The sequence below is a fragment of the Podarcis cretensis genome (genome assembly GCF_951804945.1).
Source record: "Podarcis cretensis genome assembly, chromosome: 1".
Taxonomy (NCBI): domain Eukaryota; kingdom Metazoa; phylum Chordata; class Lepidosauria; order Squamata; family Lacertidae; genus Podarcis; species Podarcis cretensis.
The window spans coordinates 9,164,932-9,192,484 of record NC_137170.1 but is presented as its reverse complement, the minus strand read 5'-3'; the positions used below and the strand labels follow the sequence as shown (position 1 = coordinate 9,192,484).

General features: G+C 46.3%; 1 protein-coding gene across 3 annotated transcripts in view; it reads right to left on the bottom strand.

Annotated features, from left to right (window-relative positions):
- The window catches only part of LRRC9 (leucine rich repeat containing 9), a 73,382-nt gene extending 48,876 nt beyond the window's left edge, over positions 1 to 24,506 (bottom strand). For 2 of the 3 annotated variants that reach the window (XM_079982410.1, XM_079982408.1), the window contains exons 1-14: positions 24,437 to 24,506; positions 23,046 to 23,135; positions 21,318 to 21,412; positions 18,774 to 18,992; positions 18,324 to 18,464; positions 15,571 to 15,634; positions 11,325 to 11,395; positions 8,685 to 8,867; positions 7,251 to 7,406; positions 5,291 to 5,499; positions 4,175 to 4,306; positions 3,424 to 3,600; positions 2,525 to 2,636; positions 127 to 247 (exon numbers count right to left, since the gene is read on the bottom strand). In XM_079982410.1, the coding sequence (XP_079838536.1) occupies positions 127 to 247; positions 2,525 to 2,636; positions 3,424 to 3,600; positions 4,175 to 4,306; positions 5,291 to 5,499; positions 7,251 to 7,406; positions 8,685 to 8,867; positions 11,325 to 11,395; positions 15,571 to 15,634; positions 18,324 to 18,464; positions 18,774 to 18,992; positions 21,318 to 21,374 (1,642 nt within the window). In that variant the 5' untranslated portion in view covers positions 21,375 to 21,412; positions 23,046 to 23,135; positions 24,437 to 24,506. The remainder of the gene's footprint in view (positions 1 to 126; positions 248 to 2,524; positions 2,637 to 3,423; positions 3,601 to 4,174; positions 4,307 to 5,290; positions 5,500 to 7,250; positions 7,407 to 8,684; positions 8,868 to 11,324; positions 11,396 to 15,570; positions 15,635 to 18,323; positions 18,465 to 18,773; positions 18,993 to 21,317; positions 21,413 to 23,045; positions 23,136 to 24,436) is intronic. The other variant, XM_079982409.1, reaches the window with a different exon arrangement.
- Between the last annotated feature and the right edge of the window lie 3,047 nt (positions 24,507 to 27,553).

Genomic DNA, 27,553 nt, shown 5'->3' with positions numbered 1-27,553 from the left:
TCTCGTCACAACCCGCTGCATTTATTGCAAGGCCTCTGCGGCTTTTCCAGCTGAAAAGGCTTTTTTTATGTGATGAGGGCTCTAAAAATTATTCATGGGTGCTTAGAGCAACCTCTCTATATTTACCACGCCTGAATGTATCCTCGGACTCCCCCTTGCTTCTGGCTTGCTTTTGCAAATATTCAATTCTTGGACATTCACAGATACTGAGACTGTTGGAGAGCTGGACGCCTCCTTCGCTTCCAGGCTGCAAAGAGCAACAAAGCAAGTCTGAATAGGCAGATCAGACTGACCATTAAATGCTCTCCCAACATTTAACTACAACAAACCCCTTCCTTCCCATGGAAAGCTGCCATGCAGCTCAGCTCTCCCTTGTCTCTGTTGGCTATTTTTCTGAGTCATGCAGAGTGACGAAGCGATTTCACCCTTGAAGTAGATGAAGTAGACTCCGCACTCAAGACTTTGAAGACAACTCTTTGCTTGCAGGATGGCAACTATTGCAAGCAGTATCATTGTTGTTGTTGTTTAGTCGTGTCCGCCTCTTCATGACCCCATGGACCAGAGCACACCAGGCACTCCTGTCTTCCACTGCCTCCCGCAGTTTGGTCAAACTCATGCTGGTAGCTTCGAGAACACTGTCCAACCATCTCGTCCTCTGTCGTCCACTTCTCCTTGTGCCCTCCATCTTTCCCAGCATCAAGGGTCTTTTCCAGGGAGTCTTCTCTTCTCATGAGGTGGCCAAAGTCTTGGAGCCTCAGATTTACGATCTGTCCTTCCAGTGAGCACTCAGGGCTGATTTCCTTCAGAATGGATGCGTTTGATCTTCTTGCAGTCCATGGGACTCTCAAGAGTCTCCTCCAGCACCATAATTCAAAAGCATCAATTCTTTGGCGATCAGCCTTCTTTATGGTCCAGCAGTATCATACATATGTACTAAGTCCAGTGCAGTGCGTTTCACTCTCTTGAGCCCAAGAGAGGGTCTTCTTGCTTCTAAAACTCCTCTGAAGCAATCCATAAATTGTAGCTTGTCTGTCCTCTCCAACTCCTCTGGGTGGTGGGTTCTTGGAGTCTCCACAGTCAGAAAAAGAATGGCAAGTCCCAACCTTCCTACCACTAACTGAGACACAGAGATGCTCACTTTTAAAAGTGAGTTAACAAAGGCAATGATTCAGCGTTACGGCGACCTTAAACTGGAGTCCCAAGATTTTGCAGCCGTTAACACTCCATTCCATTGCACAGGTTTTCTTTTCCTCATTACAATTTATTCTTCGTAAAATGCATTTTCTACAAATACAGTACAAATACTAACAGCATTCTAGAAAATGAGAACATCAGGCTGGGTCAGCCCAGGACACTTTGCCACTTCAGGCGAGACAGAAAATGCCAGACCCCTGTCACGGCTGCTGCCTCTGCTTCGATCAGCTGCAGGAGTGACAGGGAGTGTCCGAGAGTGAAGGAGACAGACACATTGGCAGTGATTGGCGGCAGAGGAGGCTGGATCTGCTGCCTGAGGCAACCACCTCACCTTGCCTCCTGAGTAGGCCAGCCCTGTTGAAATATACTCGGAGTCGAGAGTGGATTTCATGCTCTTTATTCAGCTCATAGTGGTGAGGAGGAATGAAAGTCCCCTCAAAGTATCTGCTTTATATACATGATTTACACAATGGGCTGCACGTGATTGGCTAATTCCGGAATTCTCCTGTAGGCCAATCAGGTTGTGGATTCACTTCCATCTGGAGCCGGATTGGGTGGCTCCTGCAGACCAATCATACTGCTGCATTGTTCTAGGACCAATCAGACTGCTGCATTTTGGATCCTATTCAACTCAGTACATAACAGCTGACTTCAGTGGAGGCACTGGCGGAGGAAGAGGAGTGCAGGGGGAGCACACTGCCCCCGGCAGTGCAATACCAGTGGAGTGCCATTGTGGCTGCCCCCCTGCCCACGCTGAGTGCCATGCCCCCAGGACATGCGCCAGCCCCACCCTGCCTGCTCTCCGCCCCCCGGTGCCGGAGCATGAAGCTCCACCACTGAGTGGAGGCGTTTTGTTTCTCTTTTTTCTTAAGAAATAAAAAGTAGACTTCAATCCTAAGGTTCCTTCGCTTGCACGATGAAGTGGTACAGTCTGTAGAAGGCTGTAGTACGGAACTTTTCTGAAGATGAAGACGCTAATTCAGACCAAACGCTCTGAAGCCAGAGAGACACAAGAGGTCTCAATTTAAACTTCCAGTTACCAAGAAGACCAAACTTTAATAAAGAATGGGGAAAGAATTATAATTTATCTTGGAGACCACTGTAAGCAGATACCAACCTTAGCAGGATTGCAATAACACTTGTAATGTAGCAAGCACTATGGAGACAGTGATGTTATATAAAATATAGATTATTGGGAAAGGTGCAGTAGAAAAGGTTTAATTAAAAGGAGGAATAAATAATAAGTTGTTGTTGCTGCTGCTGTCATATACTTGTAAAATCAAATAAAAACTACTTCAAAAAATAAAAAATAAAATAAACTTCCGGTTACCTTTTTTACTTCCTGGAAGCCGTCCTCTAGGATTTGAACCAACTGCTGTTTCTTCAAGGGTACGTCTGGGGGAGATACATAGAAGAGATATTCCAGCATCTTCCTGTAGTTTCTAGATTGGGAAGGTGGGAATAAGAGGGGGGGGGGGGAGAACACCTCTAGTACTGGGCACAAAAATGCTCAGGGGCGTTAAATGTCTCAGGGTACTGGGCACACCACACAAGTTTGCATATGATTTGCATATCAAATGAATGCTTTCAGGAAATTAACAAAGAAGGTGGATGGTGTCCCAGCAGCATTGCACTTGCAACCAACATACTTTTTGAAAACAAAGTTTTACAAAAGAGGGGCAAACAGGCACGAGATATGGAACTTTCTGCTAAAGCGCCTGCTCATGAGACAACCTCCCCCACTCTCCTGTCTCCAGCTGTGGTCTAAACCACTGAGCCTCTTGGGCTTGCCAATCGGAAGGTCAGCTGTTCGAATCCCCACGACGTTGCTCTGTTCCAGCTCCTGCCAACCTAGCAGTTCAAAAGCACACCAGTGCAAGTAGATAAATAGGTAATAGGGGTCCATCTTTAGTATCTAGTTTCCTCTTTGTTCCCTAACTATGGTGAGGAAATAAGAAGCGTGCTGTGAGTTTTGCACATTCCCTGTCCCCATCTGTCATGTGCAAGTCCGTCCTCCTTTCCTTGGTTCGCTTTAAACCAAGGCAGAACATTAATTTGTGGTGTAACATTAACGCTAACCAGATTTCCCTGTAGCCAAAGGATGCAAACCAACTTTGAACTCCAGTTTAAAAACTCTGGTTAATACAAGGACACCTCACCTTTGGTCAGAATTCACTATCTTGCTGTCTTACTCATCTATAACTAAAAGGAAAAGGAAAACCCACTTACAAGAACTCATTTAAATCTTCTTTATCCAGAAAGTGTTGAAACTTCTCTTCAAATTTCAGCCTCAGAATCCGGTTGTGCACCCTAATGACGCGATTCACTTTCACTCCTGTGATGCCATGGGTTTTGAAGTCCAAGGCACAAAATCGGGATAGAATCAATTCATAGCAGGAATTAAACCTGTGTTTAAGAAAACAGAGGACTTTGAGGCTGTTGACGGCTGAGGTATGTGCATCAATTGTGCACTGCAATACAAATTTTTTAAAATATCAGTTTGCATGTCAATGGATGGCAAAACAGAAGAAAGACTTGTACACAATAAGCCAATTGCGACGGAAGAGAAAATACTGGATGAAATTGCAAATTAACGTTGGAATAGATTGAGGCACAATAGTGAATGGTTTTGATGACTGAATTACACGTTGTTTTGTGATGTGCTGTAATTGTGCTGCATTTTGATGTATCTTGATTTATTTTGATAGATTTCTGATTGTCATTTTAAGAGGATTTGTAGGAAGCAATTTCACAAACAGAAATAAAAATGAATGAATGAAGAATGTGGGCTTTGTGGTTCATTCTGTCTATTCCTCCCATCTGTAGCAGAATTGCTTTTGAGTGTTTCTGGATGTTTAAATTACTTTATCTTCTCTGTGTGTACTTAGAGACTTCTGTGGAAATATGAAGAGGTGTAAGAATTAACCTTTTAAGAATATATATCAAGGTTTCAAAATACAGTATCTCAAAACAGCTGTACCAGGCATCGCTGGGGGAGCCCTCTTCAAAACGGATGTTTCCCACTGTTTCCAGTTCAGTCAGCAAAAACTGCACAGCCAAACTACTGGCTTTCTTCTTCTTCTTGACTTCTCCCTGATAAACGGCTTCAACTCTGCAACAAAAAGAGCAGGATCTGTCTTGGTTGGAAGGACCACAATAAATACCAGCTGGTCCTAAAAGATCTACATTGGCTCCTGGTAAATTTCTGAGAACCATTCAAAGTGTTGGTGCTGACCTTTAAAGCCCTAAATGGCTTTGGCCCTGTATACCTGAAGGAGCTTTTGAATTCTGGTGCTGGAGGAGACTCTTGAGAGTCCCATGGACTGCAAGAAGATCAAACCTATCCATTCTGAAGGAAATCAGCCCTGAGGGCTCAATGAAGGACAGATCCTGAAGTTGAGGCTCCAATACTTTGGCCACCTCATGAGAAGAGAAAACTCCCTGGAAAAGACCCTGATGCTGGGAAAGGTTGAGGGCACAAGGAGAAGGGGAAGACAGAGGACGAGATGGTTGGACAGTGTTCTCGAAGCTACCAGCATGAGTTTGACCAAACTGCGGGAGGTAGTGGAAGACAGGAGTCCCTGGCGTGCTCTGGTCCATGGGGTCATGAAAAGTGGGACACGACTAAACTACAACAACAACCTGAAGGAGCGTCTCCACCTGCATCATCCAGCCCAGTACGCTCAGGTCCAGCTCCGAGGGTCTTCTGGTGGTTCCCTCATAGCGAGAAGCGAAGTTACAGGGAACCAGGCAGAGGGCTTTCTTGGTAGTGGCACCCACCCTGTGGAACGCCCTCCCACCAGATATCAAGGAAATAAACAACTATCTGACTTTTAGAAGACATCTGAAGGGAGCCCTGTATAGGAAAGTTTTTAATGCTTGGTGGTTAGTTGTGTTTTTAGATGACACGCAGATTTGCATAATGCTTGAAGCCATTTCATAAGAGGCAAGAAAAGTGAAGGAGGAGCTGAGGGAGGATTAAGGGGGAAGAAAAACCCCACCGTGCATTTCACCCCAGGTGTGGGCAGTGAGCAAAAAACCTCCAAACCCAAAGCCTACTCAAACAGCCCTTGAACATTTCCTGAAACGCACGTACTCCTCTAGCTTTTTGCTCCAGAAATTCACTCTTCTTTTGAGGGCCTCCAGCTTATGCAGAAACCACTGCTCAAGGCTCGATTCCTCTGAGGCCTCATCCGGACTCTCAGCTTCCTCATCGGATTTTTCGCAGCCTAAGTTTTGGCTCGAAATAGCTTTGCTCGCCTGTATCTTGCCAGAGGCCTGCAATTCCCCCAGTTCACGTTCCAGCTGTTGGAAAAGGAAATTATGAAAAGAAGTACATGAAAATGCTGAAATCTTTAGGGCTGCACTACACTTTACGTTAAACAGGTCTTTTATTTTATTTTATTTTATTTAAAACCACACAAAGCACTGAACGCTTTGGTGTTTGTTTGTTTTTCTTTCAGAAGCAGCAACTGCACATTGGCTCAACCCAGAACACACGTCTCCACAAAATTCTCCATTGAAAAGTCTGTTCTTGTTTTCTCTCTGAAACAAACAGTACCTTTGAGAGCAAATAGCAAACTGACAGGGTCAGAGCCAATTGGAGACAAAATCTGTGCTCCCACTCCTGTTTACTGTGCAATCAACTGTATTTCCAGTGCCGGGTTTTCAATCTCACAATATAATAATAATAATAATAATAATAATAATAATAATATTTTTTTATTTATACCCCGCCCTCCCCAGCCAAGGCCGGGCTCAGAGCGGCTTACAAGCAATAATAAAAACAAGATGAATGATTACAACTTAAAAACAAAAATAAAATACAACATTAAAATAATGGAACATTAAAATATTAAAATGTAGCCTCATTGCAGGAGGAGAAGGAAAAGAAAAAAAAAGAGAGGGAGGGAGGGAATCAAATTGGCTCCAAGCCAAAGGCCAGGCGGAACAACTCTGCCTTACAGGCCCTGCGGAAAGAAATCAGATCCTGCAGGGCCCTGGTCTCATGAGGCAGAGCGTTCCACCAGGCCAGGGCCAGAGTTGAAAAGGCCCTGGCTCTGGTTGAAGCCAATCTAACTTCCTTAGGACCCGGGACCACTAGGGTGTTGCTATTTATGGACCTTGAGGCTCTCCGTGGGGCATACCAGGAGAGGCGGTCCCGTAGGTACGAGGGTCCTAGGCCATGAAGGGCTTTAAAGGTCAAAAGCAGCACCTTAAATCTGACCCTTTACTCCACCGGGAGCCAGTGCAGCTTGAAAAGCACTGGGTGAATATGCTCCCATGGCAGAGACCCCGTGAGGAGCCTCGCTGCAGCATTCTGCACCCGCTGGAGTTTCTGGGACAGCTTCAAGGGCAGCCCCGCGTAGAGCGAATTACAGTAGTCAAGCCTGGAGATGACCGTCGCATGGATCACTGTGGCCAACATGACCCAAAACTTTGTAGATACAGTCATACCTCGGGTTACAGATGCTTCAGGTTGCGCATTTTCGGGATATGAATGCACTGAAACCTGGAAGTACCAGAACAGGTTACTTCCAGGTTTCGGCACTCGCGCGTGCGCAGAAGCACTAAATCGTGCTTTGCGCATGCGCAGAAATGCCGAATTGCAACCCATGCCTGCCCAGACGCGGTACTGCAGGTTGCGGATGCTGCGGGTTGTGAAAGTGCCTCCCGCACGGGTCACGTTCACAACCCAAGCGTCCACTGTACTGTTGGATACTGGTTTCTCAAACCAGTGTCACACCACTTGGGAGTCCTAAAATTTCTAACTAGCACAAACAGCTTTGCACAGGTTAAAGGCAGCCCCTGCTCTGTCACTTCTCCCTGGGGTGCACACAAACAGAAACTTAACTGAAACCTTGCTGACCTGAACGGGGGTGGGGGGAGGTCTGTGAAATGCATGGCTGGGGTGCAGGGGGGAGAGACCCCTGCCCTCTAAGGCAGCAATGTGAGCAACACCTAAAATCCAAGCACACTGCAACTAAAACCGCCAGTCCCAGAAGCAGGGCCCAACCCAAACGCACTTGGCTGACACTGCCAAGGGCCGTGCTTACGTTCTTGATGTTGTAGCTGAAATGCTTTATGCGGTCTTCCGGAAGCTTCTGCAGCTTGTGCTTCCTCTCTTTCAGCTTCTCGAGCTCCTCATTAAGCTGCCGCTGGGCACTCTTGATGCGCATGTTGTAGAACATGACCTTTTTCATCACCATGGTCTTTGAAAGATAAAAGGGAAACCAAACGGGGAGAATGTGGAGGGAACAGTCATTGCACAATGTCACAAAAACCACCCATGGCAAACAAGATAATAAAAAATGAAAATGAAAATGAAAATGAAAATGAAAATGAAAATGAAAATGAAAATGAAAATGAAAATGAAAATGAAAATGCAATAATTTATTTAGACCTCGCCCATCTTGCTGGGTTTCCCCAGTCACTCTGGGTGGCTTTCAACAGAATATCAAAATACAATAGTCTATTAAATATTAAAAGCTTCCCTAAACAGGGTTGCCTTCAGGTGTCTTCTAAAAGTCTGGTAGCCAGAAGGCCCTCGGCGTTGGTCCTCATTGTCCAGACAGAACAATGGGGGTGGAGACACTCCTTCAGGTATACAGGACCAAGGCCGTTTAGGGCTTTAAAGGACAGCATTATTAATTTATTATTTATACCCCGCCCATCTGGCTGAGTTTCCCCAGCCACTCTGGGCAGTTCTCAATCGAGTGTTAAAAACAATACATCATTAGATATTAAAAACTTCCCTAAACAGGGCTGCCTTCAGGTGTCTTTTAAAAATAAGATAGCTGCTTATTTACTTGACATCTGATGGGAGGGCGTTCCACAGGGCGGGCGCCACTACCAAGAAGGCCCTCTGTCTGGTTCCCTGTAACCTCACTTCTCGCAATGAGGGAACTGCCAGAAGGCCCTCAGAGGAGGACCTCAGTGTCCGGGCTGAACGATGGGGGTGGAGACGCTCCTTCAGGTATACAGGACCAAGGCCATTATTACTTCCAGATGTGGCAGGCTAGCCCAGCTGTGTTTGAGGTCCCTCCAGCTCATTTTGGTTAGAAGAAGAGGAGGAGGAGTTTGGATTTGATATCCCACTTTATCACTACCCGAAGGAGTCTCAAAGCGGCTAACATTCTCCTCTTCCTTCCTTCCCCGCAACAAACACTCTGTAAGGTGAGTGGGGCTGAGAGACTTCAAGAAGTGTGACTAGCCCAAGGTCACCCAGCAGCTGCATGTGGAGGAACGGAGACACGAACCCGATTCACCAGATTACGAGACTACTGCTCTTAACCACTATACCTGGAGCTCCACCTCAAAATCTTGCTCTGATGCCACTGGTCATACTGGAAGAGCTGAATTTTAGAAGGCCTATCGTTGTGAATCAAAGCAAACTTCCCCCCTCCCCAAATCACACAGATGTATTACTGTCGGACACGCCAACCAGGTGATCCTATGTCTAATAAAGACATGAGGGAGTCTCCACTGACCTCTGCCAGCTCCTTGATTTGTTTGGAAGATACATCGTACGTGTCGAGCCTCTGGAGCTGAGGGATGTGATACAGGACGTGCGTCGCGTAATTGCAAAGGAGGCAAACCGGATTGGGGTCGTACTGGGGGTCGTTCAGGCAGAGATCGACTAAACGAGGCAGCCTGGCCAAATTGGTTACTTCCTGTTGAGAAAAGCGGGGACAACAAGATTGTATGCCTCCTAGCGCATCCCATATTTAATTAATTTTTATAATGAAATGTTTTTAGAATCGTTGGATTATTTTGATTGTTGTTAGCCGCCCTGAGCCCAGCTTCGGCTGGGGAGGGCGGGATATAAATAAAATTTATTATTATTATTATTATTATTATTATTATTATTATTATATTCTGGGCGAGATCCAAGCGCGCCGACTCACTCGCACGACAGAAATCTGCTTCTCGCGCCATCTCACGCTTCCAGCCCCACAAAATCTGCTCAGTGGTGGTGGTGCATAGGGCGTCGCAGGAGGGAAGAGAAGTCTTTGCACTTTGTCACACTGAGTTGGATCTCGCCCCTGCGTTTTATCTGCCAGAGAAATCTTGAAGGGGAAAGAGGATTGGGGGGGACGGGACTTCAGCATCAAGGTGGATAAAAATAAATGTTTTTTTAAAAAAATAAATCAATAAAATTAGATTTTTTTAATTTTAAATTGGATTTTTAAAATAAAATGCTTCTGGAGGAAAAGGTCCTGACACTGAGGTCCAGCACCGAGGGCCTTCTGATGGTTCCCTCCCTGCGAGAAGCCAAGTTACAGGGAACCAGGCAGAGGGCCTTCTCGGTGGTGGCGCCTGCCCTGTGGAACACCCTCCCACCAGATGTCAAAGAAATAAACAACTATTTGACGTTTAGAAGACATCTGAAGGCAGCCCTGTTTAGGGAAGTTTGCAATGATTGATGTTTTAATGTATTTTTTATTTCTTGTTGGAAAACGCCCAGAATGGCTGGGGAAACCCAGCCAGATAGGTGGGGTATAAGTAATAAATTATTATTATTATTATTATTATTATTATTATTATTGGCATCCATCTGTCTCGAGAGACAATGGAGTACATCTCCAGGGGTGAAGGTAAACCTCTGCATTAGCAGCAGCGAAGTGACACACCCTGGACTCATGCCTGGGCAGTGTGTATGGAGGTCCTGAGCTACTCAGGTGACGAGGCCCTCTTGGCCTGGCTGAGGTGGTCCAAAGGAAAGCAGAGCAAGATATTTGACACCCACCTTGGCTGCAGAAGTACAAGGCGCCTTCCAACCGTCTTGGGGACTCCACTCTGGATTTGAGTATGTTTAGGTTTTAGCCCTATCTTCTCTCGAAGGTGTCTCACAAGGCAGCGGCATTTAGGATCAGAGTTTCCCTTCTCCTAGATGGGCTCCGTTCCCAGGTGGACGAGCCCCACCTGCCCCTCACGTCCCTCTACAGCACGTGCAGAAACTGCCTTCTTGACTGAGGGACCCACTATTGGTCTTGTCTGCTCAATCCGCTTGAGCCTGTCTTCACATGTGGGGGAAATCCCTAATTCACCAAGGGTTTGAGATCCATCAGCTCCCCTCACCTTGGTTAGGCAGCCAGTTGGAGACATTTCCTGGGGTGTGGTTGCCATCGCATGCTGACAGCTTCTAGGAGCCACAGGTGAGACCTCAGGGCAGGGTATGAATGAATTTTATTATTACGGTCACAGACCAGTCCCAGCTCACTTACAATATCAGGAAAATCATAAAACACAACAGGAATACATTGAATTGTAATTGGGTATAACAGAGACAATTCAGATATAGCAGCAGTTAACAATATATATTAAATCTTGATCACTAAAATATAACCTAAAATTGTCATTTAAAACTTTAATCATTTTGGTAGTACAGCTTGTTCCCTAAGTTTTATGGAGTGCAGGGTAGTTTTATAGTGGCCGTGGCAAACTTAATATTAGCAACCTTGATGGTACCCAATTGCCTTTAAATGTTTTTAGGTACTCAAAATATTTGTAGATTTTTTTTTACGGCTAAAATATCTTTTGATTTTAGTTTAAATTTTATTTTTTAGTTTAAATCTAATTTTTTAGTTTAAATCTTATTTTTTAGTTTAAATTTTATTTTTTAAACATGTTGATGTTTGCTGCCCTGGGCTCTTTCGGGAGGAAGGGGCAGGACAGAAATGGCATACATGCAGTACATAAATAAATAAAGTAAGTAAGGTAAAGGTAAAGGTACCCCTGCCCGTACGGGCCAGTCTTGCCAGACTCTGGGGTTGTGCGCCCATCTCACTTAAGAGGCCAGGGGCCAGCGCTGTCCGGAGACACTTCCGGGTCACATGGCCAGCGTGACATCGCTGCTCTGGCGAGCCAGAGCCGCACACGGAAACGCCGTTTACCTTCCCGCTGGTAAGCGGTCCCTATTTATCTACTTGCACCCGGAGGTGCTTTCGAACTGCTAGGTTGGCAGGCGCTGGGACCGAGCAGCGGGAGCGCACCCCGCCGCAGGGATTCGAACCGCCGACCTTTCGATCGGCAAGCCCTAGGCGCTGAGGCTTTAACCCACAGCGCCACCTGTGTCAGGGATTTATCCTGAGCACCATGAGCCCTGGCAGCCAGAATCCAGCACAGACCTTAAAGGATGATATTCGGTTGCCAGACAGATTTAATTTTTCTATATTTGCACTGGGATCCAAGCGATATCCTAAAAAAGAAGAAGAAGAAAATCACGTGTGACAGGGATTGTTCCTGTTCCTGCACTCTCTTCCTAGCTGCATTCCAAGGACTCCCAGCCAATTGTAATATGGGCAGATCAACACCATCCATTTAAAGCACATGCCACACCAATGGCTTCCCCCAAAGAATCCTGGGAATTGTAGTCTCTCAAGGATGCTGGGCACTGTAGCTTCGTGAGCGTGGAACTACAGTTCCCAGGATTCTTTGGGAGAAGAGAGGCACTGTAGCTGTAGGGTGTGGATCTGCCCTACGGAAAGGCCTGTGCCGATGCACTGGAACAATACCTATCATATTGGCCTGAATATAAGCTGCACTCTTTTCCAAATTTGGGCCCTGAAAAGTTAAAGTGCTGCTTATATTTGCAACCTTACTGCATGACCTTACTGCGCGGCTCTCCACTTCCCAAGGAAGCAGCCTGGGAGTGTGGGGCAGTGGCGCACAGCCTGCCCACTGTTCCCAAGCCTCCCCTGGCACCGGCTTGGGGTGGTAGTGCTGGGAAATAAGCCTTGAATTTTAAAGGTGCAGTTTATTTGCAGGTGCAGCTTATATTCAGGCCACTTTGGTATCAACTGCATGCCTGATGTATGTGCGACTCCCACATCCTGCGCCGGGAAGAGTAGCTGTGTTTGCCCATGTTGCCACATGGCAAACGAGTCTTGTTGCAGATTAAAGGTAAAGGTAAAGGTACCCCTGCCCGTACGGGCCAGTCTTGACAGACTCTGGGGTTGTGCGCCCATCTCACTTAAGAGGCCAGGGGCCAGCGCTGTCCGGAGACACTTCCGGGTCACGTGGCCAGCGTGACATCGCTGCTCTGGCGAGCCAGAGCCGCACACGGAAACGCCGTTTACCTTCCCGCTGGTAAGCGGTCCCTATTTATCTACTTGCACCCGGAGGTGCTTTCGAACTGCTAGGTTGGCAGGCGCTGGGACCGAGCAGCGGGAGCGCACCCCGCCGCAGGGATTCGAACCGCCGACCTTTCGATCGGCAAGCCCTAGGCGCTGAGGCTTTAACCCACAGCGCCACCTGCGTCCCTGTGTGTTGCAGATTAGGTAAAGGTAAAGGGACCCCTGACCATTACGTCCAGTCGTGACTGACTCTGGGGTTGCGGCGCTCATCTCATTTAGTGGGCGAGGGAGCCTGCGTACAGCTTCCGGGTCATGTGGCCAGCATGACTAAGCCGCTTCTGGTGAACAAGAGCAGCGCACGGAAATGCCGTTTACCTTCCCGCTGGAGTGGTACCTATTTATCTACTTGCACTTTGACGTGCTTTCAAACTGCTAGGTTGGCAGGAGCAGGGACCAAGCAACGGGAGCTCACCCCGTCACAGGGATTCGAACCGCTGACCTTCTGATCGGCAAGTCCTAGGCTCTGTGGTTTAACCCACAGCGCCACCCGCGTCCCTTATTGCAGATTAAAGACTCACAAATTATTACATAAAGCTTTCATGGACCAGAATCCTCTATATTGGATGTATTTTTTAATTTGATTCGTTTATTTATGGAATTCATATACTGCCCTATACCTGCAGGTCTCAGGACGGTTTGCAGGATGCATTTAAGCGTACCTGCAGCCGAGGATCACACCATATTACCATATAAAGTGGACTCTCATCCATAAAATGTCTTATGCCATAAGGCAGTTGTGAGTCTTCAAAGGGCCACCAAGACCAGGTCAGAACAACCCACAGACACTTCCGAAGCCTTGACAGGTGCAAAGCAGAAGGAGTGTGAATTACGCAACTTTCTTTTCATATCCAGTTTGAGAAACAACATCCCTCCTGTTATTTCCGCTGGGACGGAGAATGCGCCAGCTTCTCATTCTTCTAAGGCAGGGGTGGGGAGCTGGGTGTTGTTGAACTAAAACTCCCATCATCTGGCCAATTTGACCAGAGCCGATGAGAGGCAGGAGTCCAGCAATGTTTGGTAAGAAGAATTCAGAAGAGTATTACGCAGCCCTTTAAAGACCATATACACTAAAACAAAGCCATTTCCCGTCCCCGGGGAGATGGCGTTGTGGGCTGGGAGCAAGCCCTCCCCACACGCTTGGGGCAGGATAGCCCCTGCACAACTGGTTGGTCCTCGGCTGCGTCAACCCAAGACTGTCCAATCCAGACGGCCCGGGGGTGTGGCGCGGGCTATTTAAACTGCCCACGGCTGAGGGCATGTCCCTTTTCTCCCTGCTCAGACAGTTCTCCCGCCCCCCCCCCCTTAGGTTAGGTTCTTTATCTCCTGACCTTGCTATGGGCTTCGGTTGGTCACCTGTTTTTTAACAGGGGCCTGGCAGGAATTTTTTCCACTTGGCAAATTAGCATCAGCCATTTGGTTTTTCGCCTAAAGGTAAAGGGACCCCTGACCATTAGGTCCGGTCGTGGCCGACTCTGGGGTTGCGGCGCTCATCTCGCTTTATTGGCTGAGGGAGCCTGCGTACAGCTTCCGGGTCATGTGGCCAGCATGACTGAGCCGCTTCTGGCGAACCAGAGCAGCACACGGAAACGCCGTTTACCTTCCCGCCAGAGCGGTACCTATTTATCTACTTGCACTTTGACGTGCTTTCGAACTGCTAGGTTGGCAGGAGCATTTCCTCGTAGCAATTTGTCACAACTTTGTAAGGTTTGGCGGTTAGGCATTGGAGTATTAGGTTTGATACAGAAGGGGGGGGGGCATGTCTTCTTTACCTTCTTCTTCGCTACAATATATCCATTTATTCCCAATTGTCAATGTCAAAAGGGACTAAAATCTATAAAATTCATAGAAACTCAATGTGCCAATTTGCTCAATTTCTCTAGGACTCCATCACACCTCCCCTGTCCTCCATAATCCCTCAAGCAAGGTGTCAAGATCCTAATCCTGTCAAATCACTCTGCCAAGCCTTTCCTCCAGGCAATGTCAGGTGGCAGACTATGCATATTTGGGACCATTATCTTCTCATCCCCGGTACTCAGGAAGTGTTTATCTGCGCATATCTCCGACTCTGCATATTCCCCCCTCCCTCCTCCATATGTTAATTCGTGTAACCCAACCTCTTCTTAATGTATTCATGATGTAATCTGTGTAACCCAACCTCTCTTTAATGTATTCATGATGTAACTGGGATGTATTTTGTACTGTATTCTGGGACATGGAGGGAAGTTTCAAAAGTTTATGTCACCCCTTTCTCGCTGTTCAATCTGGTCTTGAACCTGCTGCGCAATAAACTTGGATCTTCTGTAGTTTGCTCCTGTGCCCGGCTGAGCTCATTTTCTTCCGCAGGGACCCGCGGACACTTAGTCCGACGAGCTGGGTGGCAGAGTAGCCCTACAACCAGATTTTAGCCGTAACAGGTTGAAGGGGAGGGGACGTAGTGGCCATCACCTACCCCTCCTATTTCAAGGGTATTCCATTAAATGAATCCAAGTGGCGTGGTCCCATCTGAAGCCCCAGACAGGGGGCTAGGGCCATGGCACGTCCCCTAGTGGTGACCCTGGGGGAGTTCCTAGTTGATGTGCATCAGCAGGGCTCCCCCTTCTGGTGGTCAACCCTTCCAAGACTCCTGCAGATGGGCAGGAGTCAGATATAGACGTGTGGTTTCCAATGCCTAAGCCAATACCACTCACATTCTGTAAACCAATAAAGTTGTGGCCTTTTCCACCCATTAACCTAAAATACTGTTTCATGTGTCTTTATTCCACTTCCTGGGAGGATCTGGGACCTTGCCACACAAAAACAAGGCACATGCATTCCATCTTTAGCCTTAGCAGCAAATGTCGGTGCAGAAACTGTTGAGTGGGCTTTGGAGAGTCCCCAGTCTCTTCTTGCCCTTGCCTCAATGGCTCTTTTTGTTGTTCTTTAGTTGTCTTAGTCGTGTTCGGCTCTCCGTGACCCCGTGAACCAGAGCATGCCTTGGAAACTCTCACTTTCTTCTCAAAGCTTCTCCTTTTTTATGTCCATGGAGTTTTCTTGGCAAAATACTGGAGTGGTTTGCCAGTTCCTTCTCCACAATGGCTCTAGAGCACAGCAGTTTTCCTCTTCTCCCCCAGTATCATTTAGAAAACTGCCCACATTCCCGCCCCAAGACTTGTCCTCTATACTTTCCACAACTACGTATATGGAATTTTGAAAACAGCTGTGCAGAAACGTGACTCGACATTTTAAAAGCATCACCTACCAATCTTGCCAATTAAATTCCCCGCGAGATTGACATCCTTCAACTTCTGCAGCGTACTCAGCCCCTGTGAACATTTGTAAGGAACAGACTTCAGGGTCACGGAATACCTCAAAGCTTTAATAAATGCAGGGTTATTCCTGTCGGGTGACAGTGCTGATCACGGAATGATGAGGTTTTTAATCAATCAAGTTTAGTTCTTCAGACATGACATGTGCCAACTTACGTTAGCAGAACAAACGCTTTTGGAAATGTTAACAACAAACTGCACATCTAATATGCTGTGATAAATACATTCTGTGGCACTTCGAAAACTAGCAATTGGGCTCCAGCCCAGAAAAGCTTATCGATAACAAATCTCTTAAGCCTTTACGGTGCCACATGACTCTTTGATAACAACTTTCAGAGGGAAAACAAAGAGTTTAGGTTGTTCTCTACCTCTTCACTAGTGCTCAACCATATTGGGCAGTTTCTTGGGCTTAAATTTAGTCTAATGATTTTCCTTAAACGATTCCAGGGTGTGAGAATCCTCAGTTATAGGCTCATAATCTCCCCCTGCTACTGAACCACAGTTCACTGGGTTCTCTGGAAAGCCAGAATGCCAATTTTAAAAAATCAGCTGAATGGCACAATCATATATATATATATATATATATGTCTACCCAGAAGTAAATGTAAAGGACCCCTGGATGGTTAAGTCCAGTCAAAGACGGCTATGGGGTTGCAGCGCTCATCTCGCTTTCAGGCCGAAGGAGCCGGCGTTTGTCCACAGACAGCTTTCTGGGTCATGTGGCCAGCATGACTAAACTGCTTCTGGTGCAACGGAAGGACCAGGACGGAAACCAGAGCACACGGAAACACTGTTTACCTTCCCGTCGCAGCAGTACCTATTTATCTACTTGCACTGGTGTGCGTTCAAACTGCTAGGCTGGCAGAAGCTGGGACAGAGCAACGGGAGCTCACCCCGTCACAGGGTCTGGAACCGCCAACCTCAGAAGTAAGCACCATTCAGCTGAATGGGACTTACTCCAAGGTAACTGTGTATGTGATTATATTGCATTTATATTACACCTTGCATTTATATGGCACCTTTTCTTCCATCATGGAACCTAAGGCGATCTATTTGTGGTTCATGGAAAGCTGCTCATCCAAAACACAAACCAGACCCAGGACTCCTTAGCTTCAGCAAAGCAGTGCCTCCATGTGCCTTCAGACCGTACCCTGAGAGTCTGTAAACTACATGGCCGCAGTCTGAATAAGCCTCCCTAAGTGAAAAACATTATCTCGGGGTGTGCTTTTCCCCCACACTGACTGAACATAGACCATGGATTTCTCCATTCCCGAGCCCCCAAGAATTGAAAACAAGATTGAGGTTTGTAATATACACACGCCCAAGCTTCTGCCTCTGTTAAGCAGGCCTGGTATTTCAAAAACCTGGAAAGCTTGTCTGACCCAAAGATGACAGTGGGAGAAATGAGACAAAGCTTCTCTCAAGAGTAAAAAAGGTAAACGTAAAGGACCCCTGACAATTAAGTCCAGTTGCGAATGATTCTGGGGTTGCGGCGCTCATCTCGCTTTACAGGCCGAGGGAGCCAGTGTTTGTCTGCAGACAGTTTTTCTGGGTCATGTGGCCAGCAGGACTAAGCCACTTCTGGCGCAATGGAACACCAAGACCAGAGCAGCACACGGAAACACCGTTTACCTTCCCGCCAGAGCAGTACCTATTTATCTACTTGCACTTTGACGTGCTTTCGAACTGCTAGGTTTACAGGAGCAGGGACCGAGCAACGGGAGCTCACCGTGTCACAGGGATTCAAACCTTCTGATCGGCAAGTCCAAGAGGCTCAGTGGTTTTTACTGTTCTGTGTCTAGCCAAGATTGCACTGCTATGTAGGGCCCATATGCAGCTGTTACATATTTTGCTCAGCAAGTTTCTGATCATTTAGCACACCTACAACTGAAATGAAGCTTCTCAGCACTACCTGGGCAAACAGGACACAGGAGATGAAAGTTGGCTGGGCCATCCCTGTACTACTGAATTTAATTTATTGGATTTATCACCCTTCTTTTCGTCCAAGGAGCTCAAGATGGTGTGCATTAGGGGATGGGTGATTTCTCAATATATCGTCCAAAACCGGTTTGAAGTCCATATTGTGATATTAGTTTCATAATTTTTGACCTGGAAATATATGGTGTGGGCAGGTCGGTGGGTGTGCTATGCAAATATCACAATGTGGGGGAAACCGTGAAGCCAACCAAAGCCTCTACAGAGCTCCATCCTTATATCAGACAATGTGATTTATCAGTATATCACGATGTTTAGCTGGTGATCTATCGCGAAGTTGAAAAGCACGTATAGCCCAGCCCTGCTCTCCACCTCTATGTAATTCCACCCTTATTTCAGACATTGTGAAATAATGTTCAGGTGGTGATATATCGTGATGTTGAAAACCAGGTATCACCCACCCCTAGTGTTCGGGGCTCCCTCTTTCCTCATTTAATCCTTACAACCCTGTGCGGTAGGTCTAGAGGCAGTGACTGGCCCAAGTGATCTTCAAAGCCGAGTGAGGATTTGAACGCTGGTCTCTCTGGTCCCGGTCCAAACTCTAAACATTCTACTGCACTGGATCTCAAGGACACCTGTTCGAAGGTGCTTGTGGCATCACTGTGATAACATGCACAAATTGTCCTGCCCCAACCAGAAGAGTCAGACAGGAATGAATGGCCAAAACAAACAAACAAAACCTCAGGCTCACCTCTATTTCTCTAATCTGGTTCCCATTAAGCCAAACAACTTCCAGCTTTGTTAGCTTCTCCAGATTCTCAATCGTTGAAATCATGTTGCAATAGAGGTAAAGCTTTTGCAACAAAGCACATCTTTGCAAACCATCGATCTTCTGAAAAGAAGGGAGCGTGCATCAGTTTTAAGCACCAGCCAAAAAAGGGAGAAAAGTGCACACTTGAGTAAAATTACCTTGTCGGGGGAAATCCCACCAATTGCAGGCCCACAGAAGATGTTCCAGCCAGCCAATCAGACGTGCTCTTTTCCAGGAAACTCAGTTCCCTTACCGCTTTCACCCCCCCACCCCGCAAACACTCCTGGGCTTCAAAATGAGAGGGAAAGCCAGCTGGTCAAGGGCCCATCCACCCTTCCTTGCCCACTGGAAAATAAAAGGCTAAAATAAAAGCCTATTAAGCCCACTTACTCTCAAACAGCATTCGGCCACCCATAGCTCTTTAAGTACCAGGCAGTACTGCAGGTCAGAAATCTCTTGGATGGCCTGTCTGACGAGAACCAGCCTCGTTAAATTGGGGAAATGCGACAGGCCTACTATTCTGGGGTAGCCAGAGAAAAACATCTCCAGGCTCCTCACCGAAGATCCCTCTAGGTCAATTCTGTCATAAGACAGTCCATTACAGGTACACTGGAAGAAGAGAGAGAGACACAACCACTGTTATTGACCTCCTTCTACGTGATGTTAAGTCAAGCACATGCCAAAATGTGTCATTTCTGTCTTTGGCTATGTTTAATAATAATAATAATAATAATAATAATAATAATAATAATAAATTTTATTTATACCCTACCCTCCCCAGCCAGAACCAGGCTCAGGGCGGCTAACACCAATAAAATTACAATAAAACATAATAGAAAAAGAAAAAACAGTTAAAATACGGTTAAAATACGGATTACGATACAATTTAAAATGCAGCCTCATTTTAGTAGTAGCCATAAATCAAAACCATAAGGGGACGGAAACTTAAGGGTCAGACTGAGTCCAAACAAAGGCCAGGCGGAACAGCTCCATCTTGCAGGCCCTGCAGAAAGATGTCAAATCCTGCAGGGCCCTAGTCTCTTGTGACAGAGCGTTCCACCAAGTCAGGGCCAGTACTGAAAACGCCTTGGCCCTAGTTGAGACCAATCTAACCACCTTGCGGCTCAGGACCTCCAAAGTGTTGTTATTTGTGGACCTTAAGGTCCTCCGCGCGGCATACCAGGAGAGGCGGTCCTGTAGGTACAAGGGTCCTAGGCCGCATAGGTCGAAACCAGCACCTTAAACCTGACCCTGTACTCCACCAGGAGCCAGTGCAGCTGGTAAAGCACTGGATGAACGTGGTCCCGCGGCAAGGACCCCGTAAGGAGCCTCGTCGCGGCATTCTGCACCTGCTGGAGTTTCTGGGTCAGCTTCAAGGGCAGCCCCGCATAGAGCGAGTTACAATAATCAAGCCTGGAGGTGACCGTCGCATGGATCACTGTGGCCAGATCAGGGCGAGAAAGGTAAGGGACCAACTGCTTGATACGGCAGAGATGGAAAAATGCCACCTTTGCTGTGGCTGCAACCTGGGCCTCCATGGAAAGGGAGGTCCCAACTTTTCTTCTGATCACAACAAACTTACAACAGCTACCCATTATAGCCTAATCAGTAACTAAGGGCAGGAAGCTCTGAAGCCATCTAGCTTTCTGGTCTTTTATGCTAGGATTGGTCACGGGCAGCCCAACCTGGCCTTCACACATCAGAATATCATGGTGAACTGCCCTAAGATCTACGGATGAAGGGCGGTATACAAGCAAATAATATAATGTGATCACATATGACCTCCCACCGCTCTTAAGCATCTCAGACACATTTTCCCAGAAGTGGAGACAATCAGAAGGCTTAGTAGCCCCTTAATTGTGTTAGCAACAAGTTCTGCCATCTTTCTCCCATGATGCACTTCAGCTGTTCACAAACCTTGTGTGTCAGACGGATAGAGTCTGGTGGGAATTAGCAGCTAAGGCTGAATTTAACCCAAACCACTGCTGTGCTTAATTCTAGGGGAGTCATTTGTGAGGACCTTTCGCACCTTCCTTGGAGACCACAAACACACACAGAGACACGAAAAAATTCCCATGTGATGGGCCATCCCAACAGTGCAATGTAAGAGGACTTCTTCACACAGGGCTGGTGTGAGTTTACACTGTAAGAGTGGGCAGTATTGAGTGGCTATCACAGGCAGCTTCTGTCAAATTGGCTCTCCATCTTTTAGGTAGAATTTTTGGGGAATGTGTTGCCACCTACCGAACACACATAAACCTCCATAGGAAGGAGCATCCTGTTTCCCTAGCTTGTGCCTTCCTGCCCACAGACGGTTTTGCCAGAGTGGTGCATGCTCTGGTTATCTCCCGTTTGGACTACTGCAATGTGCTCTATGTGGGGCTACCTTTGAAGGTGACTTGGAAACTATAACTAATCCAGAATGCAGCAGCTAGACTGGTGACCGGGAGTGGCCACTGGGACCATATAACAGCAGTCCTAAAGAATCTTCACTGGTTCCCGGTATGTTTCCAAGCACAATTCAAAGTGTTGGTGCTGGCCTTTGAAGTCCTAAATGGCCTTGGCCCAGTATACCTGAAGGAGCATCTCCACCCCCAGTGCTTAGCCTGGACAGAAGTCCTCCTCTGAGGGTCTTCTGCTGTTTCCCTCATTGCAAGAAGCAAAGTTACAGGGAACCGGGCAAAGGGCCTTCTCGGTAGTGGCACCTTCCCTGTGGATGTCAAGGAGATAAAGAACTATATAACTTTTAGAAGACATCTGAAGGCAGCCCTGTATCAGGAAGTTTTAGTTTGAGCCAAAAGGACACTTCTCATGTTTCTTAGACGAAGGTCAAAGTACCCTGGACCTCAATCACATTCAGAAAAGAAACACAGTCAAATAAAATACGATCAACTATACAATCAATTACAGTACAATAATAAATCAAAGAGTTACCAGCTCTTTAACTATTTCATTGGAAGGAATCTGGTTTTGATTATCACTTTGGATCATCTTCTGAGCATTGCAGCTTAATGGTCATAGCACAGGATCTAGACAAGAGAACAGCAAAATAATTATCTGCTGAGAAATCAGACACATAAATGTCAAAGCCACTGATCTTAGAATGGGAAAAACAGTGTTCGACAATGTTAACTTCCAGAGCCATCACCTTGATAGGCCCACATGAAACAGGCTACAGAACCAAGAGATAAATTATGTATTTCAGGTTTGGGAATGCCTGTTTCCTTAGATAACACAAAAGTGGGGACAAGGGGGAGAATCTCCCCTCCCCTCCTGTCCCATCCGATTTTGCGCCAGTTCATGTGTTCTCAGCTCCAATTTCAGATGCTGTGATTCAAAAACAGCGGGGAATCAGTGTGGAAGAATAACTGGGAGGGGAACGCAATGGTTGCGGCACAAACCTCCACAAGTCCTGTGGTTCTGCTTCACCTGAGTGCACCCAGGGGATGGGGGGTGATTTCCAGGCATCCTACAAGTGTCAGAGAGGACCAAGCAGCTACCTTTCAACATGCAGGGAGGTCTGTTCATGTGGAGAGTTGATTCCCAGCTTTCCCATCCCCGGGGTGGTGCGGGAGATGGTAGAGGGGGAGGATGGGGAGGGGAAGGACCATGTAGTATATATTGCCACACCACTCCTATTTGCATCTGGAGAGAGGAGCCTCTGGGGCAGAGGAAGCTGGGCCAGCTTCTGCAAGCATCAAACAGACGAACCATTTCCACTGGTATTTCTACATTTGGTTGGAAAGAGCTGCAGGGCCACTCAAATTGGATCAGGCAGAGGTAGGAGGGGGCGGTGTTAACCTTTCCGCCCTATTCCATTTCCTCAGTCTAAGGTCACAAATGCACCATACATTTAAAGCACATGGCTCCCCCCTCCGTTTTTTAAATAGTAATCCATATAAAAAGGTAAAGGGACCCCTGACCATTAGGTCCAGTTGTGACCGACTCTGGAGTTGCGCGCTCATCTTGCTCTATAGGCTGAGGGAGCCGGCGTTTGTCCGCAGACAGCTTCCGGGTCATGTGGCCAGCATGACTAAGCTGCTTCCAGCGAACCAGAGCAGCGCACGGAAACGCCGTTTACCTTCCCACCGGAGCGGTACCTATTTATCTACTTGCACTCTGACGTGCTTTCAAACTGCTAGGTTGGCAGGTGCAGGGACCAAACAACGGGAGCTCACTCCGCTGCGGGGATTCGAACCGCCAACCTTCTGATCGGCAAGTCCTAGGCTTTGTGGTTTAAGCCACAGCGCCACCCGCGTCCCTAGTAATCCATATAAACAATAGTTAAAATAAATGAATATGCAAGACTCCAAAGCAACCTCCAACCTCTGGAATTCTCCACCTCATTAAGTGCATCTGCCTCTTCCACTGCTGTATTTTCATACAGCTTTTCCCAATAACTAGGCTATTATGTGTATCCTCCTCACTGTTAAATATTTATATGTGTGCGCGCATATATGGAGATTTTGACTATTTGCATTGTGTTTTACTGTTTTTTCATTATATTCCAACTATTCACAACTTTGGGGACCATGGGGAACAAAAAGCAACAGAAGAATAAAGATTTAATGAAAATCAGGAGCAAATTCAAACACGGGGGGTTGGACTAGATTACCCTTGGGCTCCTTCCAGTTCTACAATTCTCTAAGGTGTCAGACTTACCTCTTTGGGGAGGGAGTTGCACAGTTTAGGAGCTGCCACAGAGAAGGCCCTATATTTCCTTCCCGTTTGCTTCCAGTGGATTCGAAGACACTGTGAAACACATAGTACAGCGTCCAAGGATGTGAGATGAAAAAATTCCTCACTGAAATGTCCCACACAAAATCACCTGGTGACCTTGGGAAAAACAACTATTTTCCCTTGCCCGCCCCCCCCAACAAAGAAATCTGCAATACAGAAATAACAGTGACACACCCCAAAGGCTGTATGTTATCACTATTATCAATAATGCTAAAATTTGCAGTATATGGCAAACCTGGGAAGAACTTTAAAACAACAGTATTCCAAAAGAACTCCCATTAAACAATCCAAAACAAAGGAGCATTCCTTAACAATATATTATGATTCCACACTTACAATCACTGACAGGGTCACAATCTCCATTCATTCCGTCCCCTTCCAGCCACCTCAAACCTGAGGGTTTTGTTTTATATTTTATAAGGCCATCACAAATTCTTTTAAGCAGCAAACTAAATCCCATCTTGGCTGCGAGTCCTGGAAAACCTGCTCCCTGCCTTGGGTACTTTTTGATGTGTTTTTTTCTCTTTTTGTACCTTTATTTTTAAATCTGTTACGATTTACATGGAAATGGTTCCGTTTGGTTGCGTGCTTTTCAATGCGTTTTATTTATTGTTTATTACTACTTACGCTTGTATTTATGTAAAGCTTTCTGCGCGGTGTAAGCCACCTTAAGCACAGTTGCAACCATGGAAAGGCAGCAAGAGAAATAAAATGTGGTATGGACACAGGTGTGGAAATCCGGTTTCAGGGGTCACTAAAAAAAAATCCTTCCCCCCCCAAAGTGCAGGAAAAATGTCCACCTTTTTTTCTACAACAGCTGCAATCCTAACCCCACTTACCCGGGAGTAACATCCACTGAAATCAATAGGGCTTGCTGCCGAGTAGATATTTTAAAGTTTGTTTTACTTATTTATTACATCTGTACGCTGCCCTGTATCGGAAGTTCAAAACACATGAAGAAAACAGAAAATTTGCAGCACAGCAAAAGCAAAACAAGCCAGTAACCACACATAGCCAGGACTGTGCTGCGGCACCTCAGTGGGCTAAAGCGGGGTAACTAATCCGGGGTAAGAGACTTCATGCATGCTCTCCTAAGTTGTGGGGAGAAGCAACCCCTCTTTGCATAGGGCAAGGAAGAGGATGTACAACGCAGCTACCCCATGGGATGGGGAAATAGAAAGAGGGTAACAGCGAGGTCAGTCCCTTCCCTCTCTCTGGCGGGGTGCCAGATATGGGGGAGGAAGGAGGCGCAAGGCAGTTGCCTAGCAACGGCAGGTAACCCACTCCTCCTCCCTGGCGGCCGCTCAACCTACCTGGAGCCCCGAGAGATGCTGGCTGAAGCCAGGCCGGGCTGTGTATCGTGAGCGGGGCCTACCGTCGCCTAGGCAACGCTCCTCCTCTCTCCCCGCCCGCTGCCTAGCAGCAGCCAACCAGCGTCGACAGGGAGGCAGGGGCGTGTGTGGCGTCACAGGGTTCCACGCACAGACTGGAAGGAATGAATGGAGCGGCGGGGAGGAGCCTCCATTCAACCTCGCTCGCCCTGAAAGGGCGCGGTCATACCTGAGTCCGATGGGACGGGTGTTCCGGGGCGGGTGGGTTTGAAGGTCTGGAGCAGGTTCATTTGGAAGGAAAGGCAGGCAGGTTGCAATGGGGGTTGTTTGTTTCGTGTTTTGCTCACGGGTAAAATAAAAATAATTATCTACGATACGATAGGATAATCTTTATTGTCATGCCATTGTAATTTGGCAGTATTGTAATTTGGCAGAAGACTAAGAAGGATGCTAGATCATAAATAACTGCCTACCATTGAATTAGACTTGAATTTGACGATAAGTGAGATTGAGGAAAATATAAAATTTATGGAGAATTATTAGATTAAATTAATTGAACGAGATTTAAGAATGTAAACAAGATGATAAATTGCTGGAAAAAGGTTATAATGATGTAAGTGGGAGCGGGAGACGTGAGGGAGTCCAAAGAAGTTTTGAAAAAACGTGTTATGATCCATGTTATATTGTTTATCATTTTTGTATTTTGTATTTATTTAAAAAATTTCAATAAATATTTATAAAAAAAAGGATAATCTTTATTGTCATTGTCCCATACAGAACAATGAAATTGAAAAAATCTACATCATACATTCGAAAACCAACAAGCCTGCTATCCCAGCCTCGTTAGCCCCCTAAAAACTCTGATACCACATAATTAAATACAATATATAAATACAACCACATAATTAAATACAATATAACCAAAATCGCATTTGGATAGAAACTGTTTCTCAGGCGGCTAGTCCTAGTCTTTATAACCCTGTACCTTCTTCCAGAAGGCAGAAGCTTAAAGAGATCATGTCCGGGGTGCACACGATCCTTCACTATCTCTGCAGCTTTCTTATGACACCTGGAGGCATAGATTTGATCCAAGGTGGGAAGAGTGCAACCAATTATTCTCTCCGCAATCTTTACAACCCTGGACAGCATTGTTTTTTTCCCTGGCCGTGCAGTTCCCAAACCACACACACAGACCTTAAGTTAATACACTCTCAGCAGTACAATGGTAAAATGCCATCAACAGGTCCTTTGAGATTATTTTTCCAGAGGATTCTCAGAAAATATAACCTCTGCTGTGCTCTCTTCATCAGGTCTTTACTGTTTTCTCCCCAGGTTAGGTCATCTCTCAACTCCATTCCCAGAAATCGAAACACCGAGACCTGTTGCACACACTTTCCCTCAATAATAAGTGGCTGAATATTCAATTTACATTTCTTAAAGTCCACAATAATCTCTTTTGTTTTCTTTAAGTTAAGGAGTAAGTTGTTTTTCCTGCACCACTCCCCCAACTGCTCAAATTCCTTCCTACAGGCCGCCTCCCCCTCTCCAGTTGTGATTAAACCAACCACCGTTGTATCATCTGCAAACTTAACGATCTTATTTAGTATATTTTTATTTGTTTATACACCGTCTTTCCCCCCTATGGGACTCAAGGCAGCTTCCAGACAAAAGCAAGACTTGCTAAAAACAGCCATAAAAAACAAAAAAAACAAATACTTGGGCTTGCCGATCGGAAGGTCGGCAGTTCGAATCCCTGCGATGGGGTGAGCTCCCGTTGCTCAGTCCCAGCTCCTGCCAACCTACCAGTTTGAAAGCACATTGAAGTACAAGTAGATAAATAGGTACCACTCCGGCGGGAAGGTAAACAGTGTTTCCGTGCACTGCTCTGGTTCACCAGAAGCAGACGTGCACGGCTCTGTCTGCGGACAAACATTGGCTCCCTCGGCCAGTAAAGCAAGATGAGTGCCGCAATCCCAGAGTCATCTGCAACTAGACTTAACTGTCAGGGGTCCTTTACCTTTTTTTACTTCGATAAAATCTCAGGCAGCCTTTGGCAATTTCCCCCCATTTTATTTTTGTTGCATAAAATTGGTGGTTAAGAATAAACCAGAAAACTCTAAAGTGGTTTACAAAGAGGATAAAGTGATAAGAACTGAAGCCAGCAGTAGCAGCCTTTGCCAGCCTTGCACCTTCCATACTGCCTCTGACGGTCACAGATAGCTTTATTCTCCTCCATGAATTTGTGCCATCCTCTTTTACAGGTGTCCAGGTTGGTGCTCATCACTGCCTGCCATGGGAGCAAATTCCATTCTTAAAATACTTCTTCACACAGCACACATTTAATTCTGTCTGTCCTGAATCTTGCAACATCCTGCTTCATGAGATGGTCCTGAATTGAAGCACAGTGGTACCTTGGTTCTCGAACGCCTTGGTACTCAAACAACTTGGAACCCGAACACTACAAACCCAGAAGTGTTAAGGTTTGTGAACTTTTTTCAGAAGCCGAACAGGCTCCATTTTGAGTTTTATGCTTCCGATTTGAGTGCCACACTTCCATTTTGAGTGTTACGCTGAGGTCTGTCTGTTTTTGCTGTTTATTTTGCGTTTTTGTTTTTGCAGCTTTTTTGTTTTGTTTTTGTGACTGTGTGGAACCCAGTTCAGCTACTGATTGATTGATGGATTGATTGTGTGAGTGCAGTACATTGTTTATTGCTTTCCTTTGATGGATCAGTGGTCTTGTTAGATAGTAAAATTCAAGCTAAATTGCTGTTTTAGGGGTTGTTTTTAAAAGTCTGGAATGGATTAATCCATGTTGCATTAATTTCTATGGGAAAGTGTACCTTGGTTTTGGAACGCTTTGGTTTTGGAATGGACTTCCAGAACGGATTGAGAGTCAAGGTACCACTGTATTATGAAGAAGAAAAATGTCTCTCTACCCACTTTATTCACCCAATGCAACATCTTACACACCTCTGTCATGTCCCCTTTTATACATCTCCCCCCCCCCCACCATTAAAAGGTCCCAGCTGCTACGACCTTTCCTCACTTCATCTCCTTGATCGATTTTGGTTGCCCTTTCCTGAATCTTTTCCAACTCCA